General features: G+C 49.9%; 1 protein-coding gene across 8 annotated transcripts in view; it reads right to left on the minus strand.

Moving 5' to 3' along the window:
- HECTD1 (HECT domain E3 ubiquitin protein ligase 1) overlaps positions 1 to 23,533 on the minus strand; it is a 247,790-nt gene that overhangs the window by 174,023 nt on the left and 50,234 nt on the right. For 4 of the 8 annotated variants that reach the window (XM_075330091.1, XM_075330086.1, XM_075330090.1 and 1 more), the window contains exons 4-16: positions 16,331 to 16,558; positions 15,954 to 16,235; positions 15,598 to 15,868; positions 12,094 to 12,170; positions 11,919 to 12,017; positions 10,728 to 10,842; positions 10,212 to 10,386; positions 8,957 to 9,095; positions 8,681 to 8,851; positions 8,238 to 8,460; positions 7,894 to 8,157; positions 6,448 to 6,524; positions 6,232 to 6,366 (exon numbers count right to left, since the gene is read on the minus strand). In XM_075330091.1, the coding sequence (XP_075186206.1) occupies positions 6,232 to 6,366; positions 6,448 to 6,524; positions 7,894 to 8,157; positions 8,238 to 8,460; positions 8,681 to 8,851; positions 8,957 to 9,095; positions 10,212 to 10,386; positions 10,728 to 10,842; positions 11,919 to 12,017; positions 12,094 to 12,170; positions 15,598 to 15,868; positions 15,954 to 16,235; positions 16,331 to 16,558 (2,256 nt within the window). Of the gene's footprint in view, positions 1 to 6,231; positions 6,367 to 6,447; positions 6,525 to 7,893; positions 8,158 to 8,237; positions 8,461 to 8,671; positions 8,852 to 8,956; positions 9,096 to 10,211; positions 10,387 to 10,727; positions 10,843 to 11,918; positions 12,018 to 12,093; positions 12,171 to 15,597; positions 15,869 to 15,953; positions 16,236 to 16,330; positions 16,559 to 23,533 lie in introns of all 8 variants that reach the window. The other 4 variants (XM_075330085.1, XM_075330088.1, XM_075330083.1 and 1 more) reach the window with 2 other exon arrangements.

Here is a 23,533-nt window from a genome sequence, read left to right on the forward strand (position 1 = left end):
GAAACATAGACGATGCAACCGGCCAGGGAGAAACACCCTGCGCCGAGCACCGAGATAAGAACATCTTCCACGTCCTGTGGTCAATCTTGGCGGACGTTGGTATGCTAGCCTGTCTCATGGTGGCAACCACGTCCTGAGGTAATCCTGACGACACTAGGTTCCAGGACTCAATGCCACACCATCCGGTTGAGGGCCGTAGAATTCAAATGGAAGAATGGCCCTTGAGACAGCCAGTCTGATTGGTCTGGTAGTGCCCCCGGTTAGCCTCCCGTGAGGCACCACAGAACCGAGTACCACAACATCCTCGGCCAATTTGTAGCGACGAGGATGGCGCGGCCGCAGTCGGTCTTGATCTAGCGCAGTACTCTGGGCAACAATGCCAGAGGTGGCACCTAAGGTAGCTGGAACTGCGACCAATGCTGAACTAAGGCGTTTGCCGCCAGAGCTCGATGATTGTGAAACCGTGCCATGAAGCTGGCACATTGTTGTTGTGCCGTGACGCCATTAGATCGACGTCCGGCCTCTGTCAGCGGCGCCAGATCTCCTGAAACCCGTCCGGGTGAGGAGACCATACTCTTTCGGCCACACCTCAGCGACTTAGGAAGTCAGCTTCCTAGTTTCCACACTTGGGATGTGAATTGTGGATATGGTGGATGCCGTGTCTTCCACCCACATCAGAACCTGCCGGACTTCCTGGAAGGCTTGCCGGTTGCACGTTCTACCTTGGTGGTTGATGTATGCCACCGCTGTGGAGCTGTCCGACTGAAGTCGGATATGCTTGCTTTCCAGCCGCTGTTGGAAGGATTGTAGGGCAAGATACACTGCTCTGTGTTCAAGAACATTGATCTGAAGAGTGGACTCTTGCTGAGTCCACGTACCCTGAGCGCTGTAGTGGAGAAAAACTGCTCCCCACCCTGATAGACTCGCGTCTGTCGTAACTATCGCCCAGGACGGGGATAGGAAGGACCTTCTTTTTGACCAAGAGGTGAGAAGAAGCCACCACCGTAGAGATTCCTTGGCCGCCTGAGAAAGAACGACGACTCTGTTGAGGGACGTCGACTCCTCGTCCCATTGGCGGAGAATGTCCCATTGTAGTGGACGCAGTAAAACTGCGCGAAAGGAACTGCCTCCATTGCTACCATCTTACGTAGGAAGTGCATGAGGCGTCTCAATGTGTGCGACTGGTTCTTAAAGAAGAGCTTGCAGCCCGTAGTGAATGCTGTTTGTCTAGCGGCAGCTTCACCATCGCTGAGAGAGTAAGAAACTCTATGCCTAGATATGTTATCGATAGGGTCGGGGTCGGATCTGACTTTAAAAAGTTGATGATCCACCCAAAACTCTAGAGAGTCTCCAGCGCAACGTTCGGGCAGTGTTGGCATGTTTCCTAAGAGAGTGCCTTGACAAGTAGATCGTCTAAATACGGGACCACAGAGTGACCCTGAGAGTGCAGGACTGTGACTACTGCTGCCCTGACCTTGGCGAAGACCAGTTGGACTGTCGCTAGCCGGAAGGTAGAGCTACGAACAGAGGGTGTTCGTCTCCTATAACGAAGCGTAGAAACGCTAGTGCTCTGGATCAATCGGCACGTGTGGATAAGCATCCTTGATGCCTAATGATGCTAGGAAATATCCTTGGGACCTTGAGGCGATGACATGGCGGAGGGATTCCATCCGGAACCGCCTGGTGTCCACGAGCTTGCTGAGCATTTTTAGATCCAGAACGGGACGGAACGGCCCGTTGTTATAGGTACCGCAAAGAATTTGGGGTAAAAACCGTGACCTTGTTCCTGAAGAGGAACGGGGGTCATCACTCTTTCTGCCTATAGAGTGCACCCTGTTTGCAGAAGAGCAGCGGCCCGGCCGGGAGGTGGAGAAATTCTGAAGAATCGAGTTGGAGGACGAGAAGTGAGCTCTATCCTGTACCCGTGAGACAGAATGTCTCACACTCAATGGTCATTGACCTATGGCAGCTAAATATCGCCAAGGCGGGAGAGCCTGCTACCGACCGAGGCCGCAAGTCATGAGGAAGCCGCCTTGGAAGCGGGTTTTCAGACTGTCGCTTTTTTGGGCGAGACTGAGCCCGCTAAGAATCTTAGCTCCTCTGATCCTTTTGAGTCCACATTGGACGAGGAAAAATGGGACCTGCCCGAGCCTCGAAAAGGCCGAAAACCCCGACTGCCTCTTGCTCTGTTGGGGTTTGTTGTGTCCGGGCTGAGGAAAGGATGAATCCTTACCCCTGGACTGTTTGATGGTTACTCCAACGCTCACCAAACAGTCGGTCAGCAGAAAAAGGCAACTGGTTAGGCAACCTTTTTTTGGAAGCAGAATCTGCCTTCCATTCACTTAACGATCAGACCAGGCTCTGCTTAAAAACACGGAGTAGCGGAGGCTACCGCCGCACGGTTCGCAGAGTCCAGGACAACCTGAATCGCGTAAGAAACAAATGCAGACATTTGAGAGGTTAAGGATGCCACCTGCGGCACAGATGTACGTGTAACCGTGTCAATCTGTGTAAGACAAGCTGAAATAGCTTGGAGTGCCCCAAGGGAGAGAATGCCGGAGCCAACGGTGCGCCGACAGCCTCATAGACGGCTTTCGACCAGAGATCCATCTGTCTGTCAGTGGCATCTTTGAGTTTGCAGTTCCATCTCCCACTGCAACTATGGATCTAGCTACAAGCCTGGAGATTGGAGGATGCCGCTCGGGACATTGGGTCCAGTCCTTGACCAAGTCAGGGGACAGGGATAACGTGTATCCTAAGCCGTTTGGAGAAGCGCATATCTGGATAAGCGTGGTGTTCCTGGACTGCCTCTCTGAAGGCAGAGTGGTCCAGAAAAATACGTGAAGCTGACTCCTCCACTGGAGGAGCTGTGAGAAATAACCCACATTCTATAGATGGACGCTATAAGATTATTTACTATGGCGTCACAATCAGGTGTATCCAGATTGAGAGCGGTCTCAGGATCAGAATCCTGAGCCGCTACTTCCGCCTCATTACACAGCGAGTCCTTCTGTTAGGACCCTGATGAAACCGAGGCCGCTCATAGCGAGCCCACTTAGGCTGTCTGGGACTGACGTCCGTGCAGAGCCGTGACTCTGGGATGCGTGTGACATTCCCGGAGCTGTTAGTTATTCACACTGAGGGGGGCCATGGATCAATGATTCAACAGTGCCCATATTGTGAGAGACATGTCCGGACTGCTAGGCTTCTAGTATCATAGCCATAGTCTCAGAAAATCTGTCAGTAAATACTGCAGACACCGTCCTCATCCCCTGGCCATTAGTGCATACAATGGGAGTCTATGTAACCTGCCGGCCGTGTAGCCGTACATGCTGTACCAGCTGTATAGAAAAACATGTGGTTCTGCACCTTTGTTTTACACAGAGAATATGCTGATAACTCCTCCGCATAATCCAGGAGGGTATATACAACGTGCGAGCAAACAGTGCAATGTATATAGTACAAGCATATCTATAAGTGCACTTCTGCACTAGTGGGGTTAGCACCACAGGTGCTGCTTAACGCCTGTCACAGCGATTGTGTGACTATCAGAATGCCAGGGTCTTCCACACTTGTCTCTGTATCGTACAGAAACTGACACTAATGGCTGCCGGTGTCCTTGTAGAGAAGGAAGCCGTGGGCGTGCCTGAGAAAGTGCGGGAATCCGGATTCACAGTGCACACAGTGAGAGGGGTGGAGTATGCAAAACATACTCCAGCTCTCAGCTCTGCTCTATGCAGCGTCACGCCCCTACCCTGACTGTCAGGGCTGTGGGCGGTAACGAAGGGAGACTAGGCCCCGAAGCCGGGGACTCGAGTTAACAGCGCGGCCGCCGTAAAAGCGCGGGCCGCGCTGAAGTCCCCGGCGCACCACAAGTGCCAGCTGCGCTTCCAGCGGCCGGCGCGACCGATTCATAGAAGTGGCCAGCGTCCCGCCCCTCTCCTGACTGGCAGGTCTGGGGGCGGGAACGAACGGAAGCAGGCCGCAAAAGCCGGGGACTCTAGTTATCAGCGCGGCCGCCGTAAAAGCGCGGGCCGCGCTGAAGTCCCCGGCGCACCACAAGTGCCAGCCGCGCCGCTGCCAGCGGCCGGCGCGAGCGATTCCTGGAAGTGGCCAGTGTCCCGCCCCTCTCCTGACTGGCAGGTCTGGGGGCGGGAACGAACGGAAGCAGGCCGCAAAAGCCGGGGACTCTAGTTATCAGCGCGGCCGCCGTAAAAGCGCAGGCCGCGCTGAAGTCCCCGGCGCACTACAAGTGCCAGCCGCGCCGCAGTCCCAGCGGCCGGCGCGACCCATTCCCATAAGTGAGCCTGCTTCAGCAAAGCTGAATGAGGCCATGGCACAGGCGCCGCAGCGCTGATGTCCCCCGGCGCACTACAACACCCAGCATGCTGCGGTGTGAGCGCCAAATGCACGGGGACACAGAGTACCTTGAGGAAGCAGGGCCATGTCCCTGATGTACTCCGCTCCATCCAGCATCTTCTCCAGGGGCTGTAGATGGAGCACGGTCTCAGTGCCTGGAGACCGGTAAATCCCACTTCACCCAGAGCCCTGTAAAAAGGGATGGGGAAGGAATCAGCATGTGGGCTCCTGCCGCCGTACCCGCAATGGGTACCTCAACCTTACAAACACCTCCGACATACAGTGGGGTGAGAAGGGAGCATGCTGGGGACACTATATGTGTCCTCTTTTCTTCCATCCGACATAGTCAGCAGCTGCTGCTGACTAAAAAGTGGAGCTATGCGTGGATGTGTTGCCTCCTTCGCACAAAGCACAAAACTGGTGAGCCAGTGATCCCACTGGGGGTGTATAGCCAGAAGGGGAGGGGCCTTACACTTTTAAGTGTAATACTTTGTGTGGCCTCCAGAGGCAATAGCTATACACCCAATTGTCTGGGTCTCCCAATGGAGCGACAAAGAAATCCCACTTCACCCAGAGCCCTGTAAAAAGGGATGGGGAAGGAATCAGCATGTGGGCTCCTGCCGCCGTACCCGCAATGGGTACCTCAACCTTACAAACACCTCCGACATACAGTGGGGTGAGAAGGGAGCATACTGGGAGCCCTTAGTATGGGCCCTCTTTTCTTCCATCCGACATAGTCAGCAGCTGCTGCTGACTAAAAAGTGGAGCTATGCGTGGATGTGTTGCCTCCTTCGCACAAAGCACAAAACTGGTGAGCCAGTGATCCCACTGGGGGTGTATAGCCAGAAGGGGAGGGGCCTTACACTTTTAAGTGTAATACTTTGTGTGGCCTCCAGAGGCAATAGCTATACACCCAATTGTCTGGGTCTCCCAATTAGGAGCGAAAAAGAAATGCACTTTTCCTCCCAAAAAATTGGGAGGAAAATGAGGGGTGCATCTTATAATCCGGATGTTGCTTACCGGGGATGGTGAGAAGGGGGGTCGCAGGAGCAATGTCGTTGGCGCTGTGCTGTGGCTGCGGGTTCCATCATGAAAATGTCAGCGGTGCGGACTTCAAATAATGGCGCCCGGAGTTGGCGCATGCGCAGATTGAGCTCTTGGCTCAAGATCTCATCTGCACACGCGCCGCTTCCAGCCCATTGACCAACCAGCAGTGGACTTAAGGAAAACGGCACCTTGAGGTGGCGTGTGCTCAGATGAGATCTTGAGCAGAGAGCTCCATCTGCGCAAGCGATGACTTCGTGTACCATTATTTTGAAGTCTCCACCGCCTAATAGTGCACGAAGTCATGGCTTGCGCAGATGGAGCTCTTGGCTCAAGATCTCCTCTGAGCACACGCCACCTCCAGGCACAGTCTTCCTTAAATCCACTGCTGGGAGATCAATGGGCTGGAAGCGGCGCGTGTGCAGATGAGATCTTGAGACAAGAGCTCCATCTGCGCATGCGTTGTCTCCAGGCACCATCATTTGAAGTCTGCACTGCAGACATTTTCAGGATGGTGTCCGCAGCCCCAGCGCAGCCCAGCACCCTCGGCCTGCAGCTCCAGCACATCGCCCGCAGCTCCAGCACAGCCCCCACAGCATTGCCCTATTCTACCATCGCCCCTGCCTTCTGTGACTCCACTCCACCACCCCCAAATTATAAGACAGACCCCGCCTTTTTCCCCCCTCTAAATTTGGGGTGCGTCTTATAATCCGGTGCGTCTTATAAACTGAAAACTACGGCATATACAGCCACAGACATTCTGCAAACAAAACTACTACTCAGGCTTCTTCTCAAACTCAGAGCCCAATCACATGCTTGGTTACAGACCTGTCTGTTCGTGTGAAGCTCCCATGAAGACTCCAGCTGCGTGGCAATATTCCGCAGAGTGACCACCACGCCACGTGGCATGCTTTCCACCGCTTTGAAGTGATCGTCATACAAGTCCCGTGCCATTGTCCGTACCTGGCATGGAAAGCAGAGCCATGAGCCGTCAGGATCAGTGCTGTACTCAGACGACACACACACAAGTGGTGGGCGACGTACCTTCTGCTTTGTTTTCTCTAACTTAGACTTCAGCTTTCTGCCTCTCTTCCCAGTCCAGCCAGTGACAAACTCTGAACCTGCAGCACAAAGAAACATTGTTTTCATTATTTTTTTCTATTAGTTTAATATAAATATCAAAAAAATCTATCCAAGATTAGTCATTTTATACACAGCTTATATAGCAGCTGCGATGCATTTTGTATTTTAGCGCAGCAGCAACACATGAAAACAGCTTAAAGGGGACCGGTCACCACTTTTTTGGCTTTAAGCTGCAGCCACCACCACTGGGCTCTTATATACAGCATTCTAACATGCTGCATATAAGAGCCCGGGCCGCTGTGACTACATAAGAAACACCCTATAATATTTACCTAACGGTCGCGCGGTTGGCCATATGGGCATCTCCGTTGTCCGATCCCGGCGCCGCCTCTTTTGGCCATCTTTGTTCTCCTTCTTCTCTAGCCACGGTGCTTGACACATCCAACGTCATCCAAACTCGCCGGCATTCAGGTCCTGAGCAGGGCAGATCAAAGTATTGTAGTGCGCCTGCGTGGGACCGGAGAGTGTGTATGACATAGACGCGTCATGCACACAGGAGTCAGAAAGAGGACGAAGATGCCCGAAAGAGGAGGCGCCGGCACCGGAGAACGGAGACGCCCATATGGCCAACCGAGCGACCATTAGGTAAGTATTATAAAGTGTTTTTTACATTCTACACAGCGGCCTGAGCTCTTATATATAGCATGTTACAATGCTGTATATAAGAGCCCGGTGCTGGTGACTGCAGCTTATAGGCCAAAAAAGTGGTGACAGGTTCCCTTTAAAGAAAAAAAAAGGGAACGTTTCGCAATGGCTAAGGCTATGTTCACACTCTTCAGCAACAAACATAAAGAATATGCTGCGTCAGTGGTAGACAGAACATAGTATAACTAGTATCTGTCTGTGTTGCTCATCACAGGCCAGCAGGGCTCCGCATTAGTTTCCTAAAGTTTTGGAAAATTGTTAGTTGGACAACTTTTTTAGTCCAGTCAGATGTCCCATTTACAGGATTATGGAAACAGCCAAGCAGGTTGTACTATGCTTTTTCCGTAAGGGCCGTTTAACACATCCGGCATTTTGCCGCAGCGCAGTAGATTCATTTACAGTGGAAGCGCAACACCATGCGGACAAATGCGGTTGTGCATGAAGCAAACAACCGCACGGTATCGCGCTTCCACTGTAGATGAATCTACTGTACTGCACTGCGTGCCGGATCTAGCGAAATGCCGGATGTGTGAAACGGCCCATACTCCCATTCACATCTATCAGAATTATGGAAACAGCATAGCACAATCTTCTCGGCTGTTTCCACCATCCCAATCACATGTGAATCCATTGTGTAACAGTATTGACAGCTAAGACAAGTAAAAGTTGCACTTACAGTTTGGTAAAACACATTGCACTTACCCAGTGAGGTCTCTGCAGTGAAAGAGTGCTTAGTCCCCCTGTTTGACTCAAACACAAAGCCCGGTAGGTCTTCTTTTAGTATGGTTGCCTGCTGTCCGTCAGAGTTGTGGATGGCAATTTCTCCATCTTTCAAGCAAGTGAGGGACCAGTTGCCTACAGTGAGCTTACCTGGTCCAGGAACAGATAATATAGGCTGGCTGGAGGTGGAGGGCTTCACTTGGCCTCGAGCTCTCTGCAGTTTCTCCAAAAACTCACTTCTGCTTTCTACACACAGAACGAAAACGTTACAAGCGTCGGCACTGGCTGAACACAGATAACCAACATGGGGGAGATTTGGCACGGACCTGAGCTGTCAGAGCCCCCTTCTGGGCTTCCACTTGAATACATGGTGGCAAGTTTTCCATCTAGGATAAATCGAAACCAGCCATTGCTGCCGTTGGATAATTCTAATGCGGCGGCATCGCTCCAGATATACAAGCAGTCCCGTCCTCTAATGACGGACCAGTCCCTCCAGTGATAGGGCCTGCCCTGCTGTAATTCTTTGGCATCTTCCTGTGGTTCATCCTCCTAGAGATAAGAATGATGGAATAAATCAACCAAATAATGCTTTAAACCAAAAAAAAAATCTCAAGATATCTGTTTTGGAGAATCAGCACCATGAGACCGTCCTCCCGGCATCACCAGATGCACCGCTGTTATTACCAGCAGAGGGGGGCCTCCCTATAGCGCCATCATGTCCCCTATATAAGACAAGCTAATGTAATAATTAGGGTCCCACCTTGCTTACCTTTTCTGGTTTGGGATCTTCCTCATTCTCATCATCAGAGGTAGGGCCAGCTAAGGTGGACACTTTGCTAATCACACCAAGCCTTGCCAGCTGGTCTAGAAAGAGGTCGTCACCTTTATCCACCAGGTCTCGGATAATCTGCAGAGCTAACAGGTGACCATCGTCATCATCCTAAACACAGAGAAAATTATTAGATTAAATTAAATCATTTTATACAAACAATAAAAATGACTGAATCTTGCAAAATAAAGCAATAAGACATTAGTAAGAACTCGCCTCCTGATCCAAGACAGTGGCAGTAATCTCCACGAGGACTGTGGGCAGATTGTGGCCGGCATCCGAGTCACACACTTCTTTGAGCAGAGCCTCGGAGCAGAAATGGATCATCTTTCGGATAAGGGCAAGGCTGGCTTTCCTGAAAGAAAAATATTGGATCCTAACAAGACTCTTCTCCTACGGGTGGAAGGTATCCCCAAATAAAATAGAACAGCACTAGAGAGAAGTCACCATACGAGGGTTTCAAAAATGGATGGAATAAGAAAATGTGCAAACGATGTGATATTATGTGGCTCTCCGAGATCTCAATCTGCGCATGCGCCACTTCTGCACCCATCTTCTTGAAGCCTATCGCGTCAACCGCCGGCCGGCTCAACGGAGCCCGCCTGCAGGTTCAATGGGGTTCTGCGGCAACACCCCTTAGACTCAGCATTGCCATCCCTCCAGAGCCGCAAAATCCCCGAGCCACAGTATTGCTGACCCGGTAAGCTTTATCCGGATTATATGATGCACCCCCATTTTCCCCCCAATTTGGGGGGAGGGGGAATGCGTTTTATAATCTGGAAGTGGAACCCTCACTCGAGCATAAGCCGAGGGGGACTTTTTCAACATAAACTCTGCTTATACTCGAGTACATACGGTATATTGGGAATATTTCTGAAATGAGAGTAGGGCTAGAAATAGCAATTTTACGCACTGTGGCCCCCTAAAAATTATCAGGGACATTTGAACATAATACATTTTAATGTTCATTTCCCCTGTAACTGAGGCTGATATACTAGGCCCAGTTACAGGAGAAATTCCACCTTCCATCAGAAATCTGACTCAGTCTCCTAGAACCCAGCGGCTCGTTTTCCTCCCTTACACCCAAGGATCACATAATCTCTGGGTCCAGAGGAGGAAGCACTGTCAGTGGAGTGCTTACTAATCTATATACAAGATTTGTGGTTAAAATTTTGTACACAGAGATTAGGAAAGCAAACATGATGAATCCTGTCTGTCTTCACTGAGTGGAGTCTGGCTGTGTCTGACAGCTGGCTACCCACCCCCCAGAAAGGAACAATCTCCTGCAAGCTGATTACTCTGCAGTGAGGTTTTCGCAAATCAGTGCAGTGTAAAATGTGGACTGCCTGGACGTTTATAGTATAGGGACAGTCCAGAAGACGATAATGTAAAAGATTTACTGCCAAATCACCATAAAAAGAATGTTTGGTCCAACCATAAGTGAAGACTCCATCCAGCATATAACCTGTACCTGATTGATGGGAGCATAGTCTGCTGAAAAGTTTGAGCAAAAACAGGTAGCAGCCTCTTCAAGTAAATTGGTGCCATTTCTGGGTCCCCCTTTGGCTCATTGCACTCTTCTTCCTCACGATTAGAGTCTTTCTTCTTCTTTTCATCTCCTTTATTTACAGGACACATCCAGTCTCCTAAACCGTACAAGAAGGGCTTGTGACAATTCAATCATTAAAATGACAGTGGTCAGATATGGCACATTCTTTTCCACCCCAGATTTTTTGGCATAACATCTTGTGCTATATGCAGATTTTGGCCCAGATATTGCAGGTGGATGCAGGATTGCCACTAGCTCAGTAGGCATCATCTCTACGTAAACGGGTTTCGCACTTTCTATGGCAGCTCACCTTCAAATCCACTATGTGTGAATTAGGTTACGAAGCCCCATTCCACAATTACTGCAGATTTTGCTGTGTACAACGCTATGGAATATGTTCGCACTACAGAAGTATGGGAAAATAAATAAATGTCACACCTGGAGATTGTAAGATGGCAACCACCTCGCTATGCCCACGCTCCCGTGCTTTGTCCAGGGGGGTTTTTCCATCCTCATCACGCAGATCTGGGTTGGCTCCATGGCGTAACAGGGTCTAGAAGAATAATAAGAAACATGAAAATGATATATAGAACCACACTTGTTGGTTTTCTGACTTACTACCAAACATATGTATCAGCGTCCCTCCCAGAAGCATTTCTGATATACCAGAAACGATGGCAGAAGGCCATGATAAAGGCTTTAACAGCCGAAACGCGTAGTCAACTGCAAAAACCGCTGCTGCCGATTATACTCTAAATGGACTTTTATTAATGATGAAATAAAAGCTATATTTTAATAATTTCTGGATGTGTTTCCTTTGCTGGACGTCTCTTTTTCCTACATACTAGAAACTATTTAGTACAACAAATGGAGGCTGGGAAAGTCCATTAAAATGGACTGTCAGCAGATTTCTGCACTATAACATGAAGACAGCATGCTGCAAAGTGTTAAAAAGGAGATTTCAGCCCTGCCTCTGTTATTTTACAGTATTTTTTATGTTTACCTGCAATGTTAGCTTAAGCCTGTTATCTTTATCATTAGTGGGTCTCAGCAGCCCTGTGAGCTCTAGTCCGGCTCCACCCTTCTCTGTGATTAGCAGCTTCTGTCTATGGCATTGTACACTGAAAGCTTGGTGTAGGCGAGGGCAGCTCTCCCAGCTCTGCTACATACAAAATCTAAAATCTTTCACTGTGTCAGAACGGCTGCAGCCACTAATCTTAAGTGATACATCATTGAACTCGGGGCCTCTTTGCCTACATCATGCTGCTTTAAGATAAGGTAGCAAAAACCTGCTGACAGATTCCTTTTAAGCAGAGAGCAATTTGCGACCCATATTACACTTCACACCTATCAAGCAAAATAACCGTATAACAGAAAGCCACCTAAGACACGTGACAGGATACAGAACATTAATTCTCCTTCATCTGCGAGTCACTGATCCATCCAGACAATATTGAGGCAATGGTAATGTCAGGACAGAGGGCACTTGTATTACGCAGCTGTAATCTGCCCATTGAAAACTCCCGAGCACCCTGGAAGGCTTTTCTAAAGCCGCGTCAATCCAATGACCCAATTCCCTGTGACGGGTTCAGAGATCAGTCTGCGAGTTTCACTTTCACATCGTCTTACCTTCGCCACCTGAGGTCGCCCGAAGCAGGCAGCATAGTGTAAAGATGACGACCTCTGACCCCGGTTGACATCAGCGCCTCGTTCACATAAGAACTCCACCTAAAAAGATCCCCATCTTGTCAGAAGCAGCTCATCACCTTGAGATGTTATGTCAAGTGTCACAGGATAAACTTACCATCTCCTGAGTGCCAAAAGCAGAGGCCCAATTTAATAGAGTCTGTCCAACGTCATCCATAAAGTTCACTTCAAACGCTGAAAAAAGGTAAAACAACAGTCCCATCAGTCACAATCATACATTTACACCAAATCTACCTACCAAATCACATATCTATGAAGGATGGAATACTAAGAGCCCGGTTTAGAAATAGTTTTTTTTTTTTCTTTAAAGCGTAACTGTAATTTTATTTTTTTTCCTAAATCAATAGTACAGATGAAAACAAGCAACTCTGCAATATATCTTATCAGAGAAGCAGCTTCTTTCTCCTCCTGGACTAATCATTCATTTTCAATGTATGGTCTAAGACAAATGTTCCCATTACTGAGATAAGAGATGACAGTTGGTGCTCATAAAGTCCTATGGAGGGTGGAGCTCATAAAGTACTATGGAGGGTGGAGCTCAAAGTCCTATAGAGGGTGGAGCTCATAAAGTCCTATAGAGGGTGGAGCTCATAAAGTCCTATGGAGGGTGGAGCTCATAAAGTCCTATGAAGGGTGGAGCTCATAAAGTCCTATGGAGGGTGGAGCTCATAAAGTCCTATGGAGGGTGGAGCTCATAAAGTCCTATGGAGGGTGGAGCTCATAAAGTCCTATGGAGGGTGGAGCTCATAAAGTCCTATGGAGGGTGGAGCTCATAAAGTCCTATGGAGGGTGGAGCTCATAAAGTCCTATGGAGGGTGGAGCTCATAAAGTCCTATGGAGGGTGGAGCTCATAAAGTCCTATGGAGGGTGGAGCTCAAAGTCCTATGGAGGGTGGAGCTCAAAGTCCTATGGAGGGTGGAGCTCTAAGTCCTATGGAGGGTGGAGCTCAAAGTCCTATGGAGGATGGAGCTCAAAGTCCTATGGAGGGTGGAGCTCAAAGTCCTATGGAGGGTGGAGCTCAAAGTCCTATGGAGGGTGGAGCTCAAAGTCCTATGGAGGGTGGAGCTCAAAGTCCTATGGAGGGTGGAGCTCAAAGTCCTATGGAGGGTGGAGCTCAAAGTTCTATAGAGGGAGGAGCTCATAAAGTCCTATAGAGGGTGGAGCTCATAAAGTCCTATGGAGGGTGGAGCTCATAAAGTCCTATGGAGGGTGGAGCTCATAAAGTCCTATGGAGGGTGGAGCTCATAAAGTCCTATGGAGGGTGGAGCTCATAAAGTCCTATGGAGGGTGGAGCTCAAAGTCCTATGGAGGGTGGAGCTCAAAGTCCTATGGAGGGTGGAGCTCAAAGTTCTATAGAGGGAGGAGCTCATAAAGTCCTATAGAGGGTGGAGCTCATAAAGTCCTATGGAGGGTGGAGCTCAAAGTCCTATGGAGGGTGGAGCTCATAAAGTCCTATGGAGGGTGGAGCTCATAAAGTCCTATGGAGGGTGGAGCTCAAAGTCCTATGGAGGGTGGAGCTCAAAGTCCTATGGAGGGTGGAGCTCAAAGTTCTATAGAGGGAGGAGCTCATAAAGTCATATAGAGGGTGGAGCTCATAAAGTCCTATGGAGGGTGGAGCTCATAAAGTCCTATGGAGGGTGGAGCTCATAAAGTCCTATGGAGGGTGGAGCTCCTAAAGTCCTATGGAGGGTGGAGCTCATAAAGTCCTATGGAGGGTGGAGCTCAAAGTCCTATGGAGGGTGGAGCTCAAAGTCCTATGGAGGGTGGAGCTCAAAGTTCTATAGAGGGAGGAGCTCATAAAGTCATATAGAGGGTGGAGCTCATAAAGTCCTATGGAGGGTGGAGCTCATAAAGTCCTATGGAGGGTGGAGCTCATAAAGTCCTATGGAGGGTGGAGCTCATAAAGTCCTATGGAGGGTGGAGCTCATAAAGTCCTATGGAGGGTGGAGCTCAAAGTCCTATGGAGGGTGGAGCTCAAAGTCCTATGGAGGGTGGAGCTCAAAGTCCTATGGAGGGTGGAGCTCTAAGTCCTATGGAGGATGGAGCTCTAAGTCCTATAGAGGGTGGAGCTCATAAAGTCCTATGGAGGGTGGAGCTCAAAGTCCTATGGAGGGTGGAGCTCAAAGTCCTATGGAGGGTGGAGCTCAAAGTCCTATGGAGGGTGGAGCTCAAAGTTCTATAGAGGGAGGAGCTCATAAAGTCCTATGGAGGGTGGAGCTCATAAAGTCCTATGTATGGTGGAGCTCATAAAGTCCTATGGAGGGTGGAGCTCATATAATCCTATGGAGGGTGGAGCTCATAAAGTCCTATGGAGGGTGGAGCTCAAAGTCCTATGGAGGGTGGAGCTCATATAATCCTATGGAGGGTGGAGCTCATAAAGTCCTATGGAGGGTGGAGCTCAAAGTCCTATGGAGGGTGGAGCTCAAAGTCCTATGGAGGGTGGAGCTCAAAGTCCTATGGAGGGTGGAGCTCAAAGTCCTATGGAGGGTGGAGCTCAAAGTCCTATGGAGGGTGGAGCTCAAAGTCCTATGGAGGGTGAAGCTCAAAGTCCTATGGAGGGTGGAGCTCAAAGTCCTAAGGAGGGAGGAGCTCATAAAGTCCTATTGAGGGAGGAGCTGATAAAGTCCTAAGGAGGGAGGAGCTCATAAAGTCCTATGGAGGGTGGAGCTCAAAGTCCTAAGGAGGGAGGAGCTCAAAGTCCTAAGGAGGGAGGAGCTCATAAAGTCCTATGGAAGAGCTTTATCCTTATATAAAGTAAGAATGAATGAATCTTATAGATGTGATGCATTAGGGATGGATGTGATCCTGGACCCTCCTCACAATCTAACACTGACCTTCTTCTATAAGCCCACCATGTATTTACCCCCGGCTCGTGTATATAATGACCCACATTGTATAGATATAATGCCTGCTGAATAAGGGGCAATCCTATGGATTCTGGTATTCACCACTAATACCCCAGGAAAGTCTTCTAAAAGTCAGAGCAAATTCCCAAGATTGCACAATAATTTTTGGTCTGAAAGTCATGCTGGTAAATTGTGCTATTGTGGTTTTTGGGAATGACACAAAGGGACATTCTTAATTGAAACATACTGACATATGTATGTTTCAGCCATAAATATCTTATAAAGGGAGGGGAAAAGAGGGTCGGGAGGACTCCTGGAACGTCCACCTTTCTGAAGAGCAGGAACTCCCTGCTCTACACAAGCACAGCCATCTACACCGTACTTTAGGACATAAGCCATCACCCATGGCTTTCACATCCCTATAAACACTATGATGGACTCGGCCATATTCATGCATGACTATCATCTCAACTATAGAGTAGTGAACAACAGGAGACACCAATGGAGGTGCCAGAGGTGGTAGACGTGGCCATCATTGTGCACGGCTGCCCTAACCTGTGGCAGCAAAATATTACACATAAAAATGGCAGAATATCTTGATACTTTTGCTTCTTGTAATTTTGACACAACTGTTAAAAAAAAATAGCCAATATCATTGCTCAATAATAAGCTCTTCACCCACTTATTCTAGTGAAAGGTTAATCACACACGGAGTGGCTCTCATACGCTGGGTGAAACCCCCGGGCTGTGCTCACCTCCTGTGTCAATGGCATCTATAAGTGCATCTGTGTCCTTGCTACGAATGCAATCGATCAGCTGGCGATGGGAGCGTTCTCCGGAGCTGTCCAGTCGCCTCAAACCTGGGATGCGGCCAGTTGTCCCAGCGCTAGATTTCGGCAAAGCCTTGCGGCCTTCGAAGAGCAGCACCAGCAGCAGGTCCACCAGCCGCATGGTGTCCAGCACACATCTTTCATCCCCCAGTAAAGCGCTCTCCATTGAATCCAATAACTCAGCCCGGAGCAAGTCCTAAGAAAATGAGAGAGTTCACAATGAACCTAATATATTACATTAAAGAACTAAACCAGCCAAAGGAGTCATCAGTAAGTCTTACATGTGTGACAACGGGAGAGCCACGGCACAGTGTTGACAGCAGGCTGACTATGGTGGACACCTGGTTGCTGATTTTAGAGTCTCCAGAAGTTGAAGGGCCACCACTTGTACCACGTCCAGGCTTGCATGCAGAGGAGGGTCCTGATACAGTTCCCCCAGCTGCTGCCATACGAGACAGCAATTCTTCGGTAAGTCCATGCTGTGCCAATGGCGCTGGATCAACCCCTCGGCGAGTAAACCGATCCGCCAGAGAAGCAAAACAGCGCAGTGCCCCATCCGACACCTACAAGGATTTATAGAAGGATTTGTATACTCATATAATTTCAGCTATAAACATTTGCTTTTCTCATCCCAATTCCAGAAAAACGTAAAACTCACCTGGTGATCCTCATGCTTCAAAAGGCTAGACAGAGACTCCACGCAGGTCTCCAGAGAGGCGTCTTGTGGCTCCATCTTACCACACAGCCGGGACACCACTGCCATTGCAGAGTGCAGGGTATCCTTGTGAACTAAATGGCCACTGTCCCTGATGAACGTGAGGACACAATTCAATCCACCGGCTTCAAAGACGGCTCCCGATTCTCGTGTACAGATCAGCTCCAACACCTGGAGACGAAGAGGAGAGGAAAATAGCTCAAGAAAATATCAACTGTAAGACGCTGGGTGTTGGCCACATGCAGGAGCGTGCGGGGTGCCGCAAACTGATGTGGGAACGATTTCAGCTCCCACACACAGAGTTCCTCTGTCAGCAGGTGCTACACCCCAAACTAATGACATCTATGGAAAGTCGCTGTGATGGTAATTAAAGGGGTTGTCCACCACTAGGACAACCCCTTCTGACTCCATATGTCTCCCCCAGGTAAAATAATAAAGCCTATACTCCCCTCCTGTACCGGGGCCCTTACAGCGGTGTCCGGGCTCGTGATGCTGGGGCTGTAACGTCACGGGAGCCCCACGTCCAATCAGCACCGGCTTTTCTCTCCCCGCCTTTGGACCAAATGAGTTAGTCAACAGGAAGTAAGAGATGCGGTTGCGCATTCTCTCCGTTGTGGGACAATGAAAACTGCTCTGAGATATACAAGATAGGCAAAATTAAGGAATGGGCATGTAAAGGTATATGGGGTAAATTCTTAGCCAGGGACGTCTGAAATCGTTTACACAAATACAGGATGAGTTTGGGATATCCTCACTTGGGTGGTACCAGTACAAACGGTTGGTGCATGCAGTGGTGGCTCAGGGGGTTAAGCAATCATTGCTGGTACAGGCAGACCTAGTACTGAAATGTGTGTGTAGTAGTGGACCCACAAGAGGAATCATATCTACTATATATAGGGACCTACTGCATACATATTTGCTTGATCACCCTGTAAACACTAGGACTAAAAGGGAGGCAGAGATAGACGGGATCACGGATGAGGTATGGGATAGTGTTTTGGAATACATACCGAAATTATCAATGAGTGAACCAGCAAGATTATCCCACCTCTACGTGTTGCATAGGGCATATAGATCCCCGCTAATTATGTGTAAAATGGGATTGAGGAGTAACTCCGACTGTCCTAGATGTAATGGAGAAGGTGCCGGCATTTTCCACATGATGTGGATGTGCCCCAGGTTGGCACCTTTTGGATAACTGTTCTTAATAGAATAGAACGAGCTTATAGATGTAAACTTCCCAGACAACCCCTGGTATGTCTTCTAGGTTACGTGGAGGAAATTAGAGTAGAGTAGACAACAATTTTAAAATAGTGATAGCCAGACTGCTGTATGCGGCAAGGAGAGTAATTGGCAAACACTGGATGCAGGGGGACCCACCGACTAGAGGGGAATTTGTCGCATATGTTAATCATATTGTTCGAATGGAGAGAAGCATATATGGGAAAAGGAAACAACCTGCACTTTTTGATAGATTGTGTAATCCGTGGTTGCAATATCGATAAATATTAGAGTTGGGAGATGTTGGACTAGGGCAGGAGTCTCAAACACGCGGCCGCGGGCCGCATGCGGCCCCTCAGGGTAGTTCGTGCGGCCCCCAGGCCCGTGCCCCTGTTCACTATCGCGGCAGGTGCAGGGGCCACAGCCACTGTCTGCGCTTTATGTCAGATGAATGTGTTGCTGGTGCTGCGCTCTCGCGCCGACAATACAATCATCTCACATAAATCACTGACAGTGACACTGCACCTGCCGTGATAGTGACCGGGGGCACGGGCCTGGGGGCTGCACGAAGCAGAGATGAGGCAGCCGAGGGAGCACGGGACAGGTGAGAAGAATGGTGTGTGTGTGTTGGACGTTAACCCCTTAGCAACCTATGACGTACTGGGTACGTTATGGCTCCCTGGTACTTACTAAGGACCCATGCCGTACCCAGTACGTCATGGCGAAATCGCAGCCCCGGTGGCTACAATCGCTGCAAATACCTTAGATTCGGGGAGGAGGGGATCTCAGGAGGGGTGGTGTCTCCTCCCCGGACCTACGGAGGCTGTGATTGGCTGACGAACGCCGCTCAGCCAATCACAGCCACTAATGTTTCAGCCATTAAAAATCGCTGAAACATTGAAATCCAGCCAAGATCAGTGCAGCTGTAGCACTAATCATTGGCTGGAGCTGGGTGACCTGTGTTTCACCCGCCCCCAGCTCTGATTGGAGAGACCGGCCTTGTGACCGATCTCTTCAATCACTGGATCTGGGGCCGCAGACCGCCCCCTCAGCTTCACTCCAGCGTCTGTGGAAGGTGAGGGGAGCTGCTGACCCATTACTACAGGATGGGGACAAAGTGCGCACATTACTATGGGATGGGGACAAGGCTGGGGACATTACAAGGATGGGCACAATACTATAGTATGGGGACATTACTATAGGATAGGGACTAGGATGGGCACATTACTATAGGACAGAGACTAGGATGGGCACATGACTATAGAATGGGGACAAGGATGGGGACATTACTATAGGATGGGGACAAGGTGGGCACAGTACTATAGGATGGGGACAAGGTGGGCACAGTACTATAGGATGGGGACTAGGATGGGCACATTACTATAGGATGGGCACATTACTATAGGATGGGGACATTACTACAGGATGGGGACAAGGTGGGCACAGTACTATAGGATGGGGACTAGGATGGGCACAGTACTATAGGATGGGGACATTACTACAGGATGGGGACAAGGTGGGCACATTACTATAGGATGGGGACATTACTACAGGATGGGGACAAGGTGGGCACAGTATTATAGGATGGGGACATTACTACAGGATGGGGACAAGGTGGGCACATTACTGTAGGATAGGGACATTACTACAAGGGGACAAGGATGGGAAACATTACTATAGAATAGGGATAATGCTAAGGACATTACTATAGGGTGGGGACAAGGTTGGCACATTACTAAAGGATGGGCACATTACTATAGAATAGGGACAGTACTATAGGATGGGGACATTGCTACAAGGGGACAAGGATGGGGAACATTACTATAAGATGGGGGACAAGGATGGACACATTACTATAGATTGGGGACATTACTATAGGATGGGGACAAGGATGAACACATTACTACAAAATGGGGCCAAGGATGGGGAACATTACTTTAGGATGGGGACAAGGATGAGCACATTACTGTGGGATGGGGACTAGGATGGGGCACAATACTACAAGGGGACAAGAATGGGCACATTACTGTGGGATGGGGCACAATACTACAAGGGGACAAGGATGGGCACGTTACAACAATATGGGGAACATTACTAAAAGTTGTTGGTCAAAATTTCTATATAGTGCTAATTGTAAGACTATTAGTTACAAGAAAGGAATAAAATATATATAAAAAAAGTTTATATTTAAACAAAGAATGTGCGCGTTTGCTATAATGAACAAGTGAAAATGTTCAAAGAAGGGAATTTTGTTACTTACCGTAAATTCCTTTTCTTCTAGCTCCTATTGGGAGACCCAGACGATTGGTGTATAGCACTGCCTCCGGAGGCCACACAAAGCAATTACACTAAAAAGTGTAAGGCCCCTCCCCTTCTGGCTATACACCCCCAGTGGGATCACTGGCTCACCAGTTTTAGTGCAAAAGCAAGAAGGAGGAAAGCCAATAACTGGTTTAAACAAATTCACTCCGAAGTAACGTCGGAGAACTGAAAACCATTCAACATGAACAACATGTGTACCCGAAAAACAACCAACAATCCCGAAGGACAACAGGGCGGGTGCTGGGTCTCCCAATAGGAGCTAGAAGAAAAGGAATTTACGGTAAGTAACAAAATTCCCTTCTTCTTCGGCGCTCCATTGGGAGACCCAGACGATTGGGACGTCCAAAAGCTGTCCCTGGGTGGGTAAAGAAATACCTCATGTTAGAGCTGCAAAGACAGCCCTCCCCTACGGGGAGGCAACTGCCGCCTGCAGGACTCTTCTACCTAGGCTGGCGTCCGCCGAAGCATAGGTATGCACCTGATAATGTTTGGTGAAAGTGTGCAGACTCGACCAGGTAGCTGCCTGGCACACCTGTTGAGCCGTAGCCTGGTGTCGTAATGCCCAGGACGCACCCACGGCTCTGGTAGAATGGGCCTTCAGCCCTGATGGAACCGGAAGCCCAGCAGAACGGTAGGCTTCAAGAATTGGTTCTTTGATCCATCGAGCCAGGGTGGCCTTGGAAGCCTGCGACCCTTTGCGCTTACCAGCGACAAGGACAAAGAGTGCATCCGAACGGCGCAGGGGCGCCGTGCGGGAAATGTAGATTCTGAGTGCTCTCACCAGATCTAACAAATGTAAATCCTTCTCATAGCGATGAACTGCATGAGGACAAAAAGAAGGCAAAGAGATATCCTGATTAAGATGAAAAGAGGATACCACCTTCGGGAGAAACTCCTGAATGGGTCGCAGCACTACCTTGTCCTGGTGGAAGACCAGGAAGGGAGCCTTGGATGACAGCGCTGCTAGCTCAGACACTCTCCGAAGAGATGTGATCGCTACCAGAAAAGCCACTTTCTGTGATAGTCTAGAAAGTGAAACCTCCCTCAGAGGCTCGAAGGGCGGCTTCTGGAGGGCAACCAGTACCCTGTTCAGATCCCATGGATCTAACGGCCGCTTGTACGGGGGTACGATATGACAAACCCCCTGCAGGAACGTGCGTACCTTAGAAAGTCGTGCTAGACGCTTCTGAAAAAAGACGGATAGCGCCGAGACTTGCCCTTTAAGGGAGCCGAGCGACAAACCTTTTTCTAACCCAGATTGCAGGAAAGAAAGAAATGTAGGCAATGCAAATGGCCAGGGAGACACTCCCTGAGCAGAGCACCAGGATAAGAATATCCTCCACGTTCTGTGGTAGATCTTAGCGGACGTGGGCTTCCTAGCCTGTCTCATGGTGGCAACGACCCCTTGGGATAATCCTGAAGACGCTAGGATCCAGGACTCAATGGCCACACAGTCAGGTTCAGGGCCGCAGAATTCCGATGGAAAAACGGCCCTTGGGACAGCAAGTCTGGTCGGTCTGGTAGTGCCCACGGTTGGCCGACCGTGAGATGCCACAGATCCGGATACCACGCCCTCCTTGGCCAGTCTGGGGCGACGAGTATGACGCGGCTGCAGTCGGATCTGATCTTGCGTAGCACCCTGGGCAAGAGTGCCAGAGGTGGAAACACATAAGGGAGCCGGAACTGCGACCAATCTTGCACTAAGGCGTCTGCCGCCAGAGCTCTGTGATCGCGAGACCGTGCCATGAAGGTTGGGACCTTGTTGTTGTGCCGGGACGCCATTAAGTCGACGTCCGGCCTTCCCCAGCGGCGACAGATTTCCTGAAACACGTCCGGGTGAAGGGACCATTCCCCTGCGTCCATGCCCTGGCGACTGAGGAAGTCTGCTTCCCAGTTTTCTACGCCGGGGATGTGAACTGCGGATATGGTGGAGGCCGTGGCTTCCACCCACATCAGAATCCGCCGGACTTCCTGGAAGGCTTGCCGACTGCGTGTCCCCCCTTGGTGGTTGATGTATGCCACCGCTGTGGAGTTGTCCGACTGAATTCGGATCTGCCTTCCTTCCAGCCACTGCTGGAAGGCTAGTAGGGCAAGATACACTGCTCTGATTTCCAGAACATTGATCTGAAGGGTGGACTCCTGCTGGGTCCACGTACCCTGAGCCCTGTGGTGGAGAAAAACTGCTCCCCACCCTGACAGACTCGCGTCTGTCGTGACCACCGCCCAGGATGGTGGTAGGAAGGATCTTCCCTGTGATAATGAGGTGGGAAGAAGCCACCACTGCAGAGAGTCCTTGGCCGTCTGGGAAAGGGAGACTTTCCTGTCCAGGGATGTTGACTTCCCGTCCCATTGGCGGAGAATGTCCCATTGAAGTGGGCGCAGATGAAACTGCGCAAACGGAACCGCCTCCATTGCCGCCACCATCTTCCCGAGGAAGTGCATGAGGCGTCTTAAGGAGTGCGACTGACTTTGAAGGAGAGCCTGCACCCCAGTCTGTAGTGACCGCTGCTTGTCCAGCGGAAGTTTCACTATCGCTGAGAGAGTATGAAACTCCATGCCAAGATACGTCAGTGATTGGGTCGGTAACAGATTTGACTTTGAGAAGTTGATGATCCACCCGAACGTCTGGAGAGTCTCCAGTGCAACGTTCAGGCTGAGTTGGCATGCCTCCTGAGAGGGTGCCTTGACAAGTAGATCGTCCAAGTAAGGGATCACAGAGTGTCCCTGAGAGTGCAAGACTGCTACCACTGCCGCCATGACCTTGGTGAACACCCGTGGGGCTGTCGCCAGACCAAATGGCAGAGCTACGAACTGAAGATGGTCGTCTCCTATCACGAAGCGTAGAAAGCGTTGGTGCTCTGTAGCAATCGGCACGTGGAGATAAGCATCTTTGATGTCTATTGATGCTAGGAAATCTCCTTGAGACATTGAGGCAATGACTGAGCGGAGGGATTCCATCCGGAACCGCCTGGCGTTCACATGCTTGTTGAGCAGTTTTAGGTCCAGAACAGGACGGAATGAGCCGTCCTTTTTTGGCACCACAAAGAGATTGGAGTAAAAACCTTGTCCTTGTTCCCGAAGAGGAACAGGGACCACCACTCCTTCTGCTCTTAGAGAATGCACCGCCTGCAGAAGGGCATCTGCTCGGTCGGGATGTGGGGAAGTTCTGAAGAACCGAGGCGGAGGACGAGAACTGAACTCTATCCTGTACCCGTGAGACAAAATGTCTGTTACCCACCGGTCTTTGACCTGTGGCAGCCAAATGTCGCAAAAGCGGGAGAGCCTGCCACCGACCGAGGATGCGGAGGGAGGCGGCCGAAAGTCATGAGGCAGCCGCCTTGGAAGCGGTACCTCCGGCTGCTTTCTTGGGGCGTGAGTGAGCCCGCCAGGAATCAGAGCTCCTTTGCTCTTTCTGAGTCCCTTTGGACGAGGCAAACTGGGGCTTGCCCGAGCCTCGAAAGGACCGAAACTTTGACTGCCACTTCCTCTGTTGAGGTTTGCTTGATCTGGGCTGGGGTAAGGAAGAGTCCTTACCTTTGGACTGTTTAATGATTTCCGCCAATTGCTCACCAAACAGTCTGTCTCCAGATAATGGCAAGCTGG

The sequence above is a fragment of the Anomaloglossus baeobatrachus genome, chromosome 12 (genome assembly GCF_048569485.1).
Source record: "Anomaloglossus baeobatrachus isolate aAnoBae1 chromosome 12, aAnoBae1.hap1, whole genome shotgun sequence".
Taxonomy (NCBI): domain Eukaryota; kingdom Metazoa; phylum Chordata; class Amphibia; order Anura; family Aromobatidae; genus Anomaloglossus; species Anomaloglossus baeobatrachus.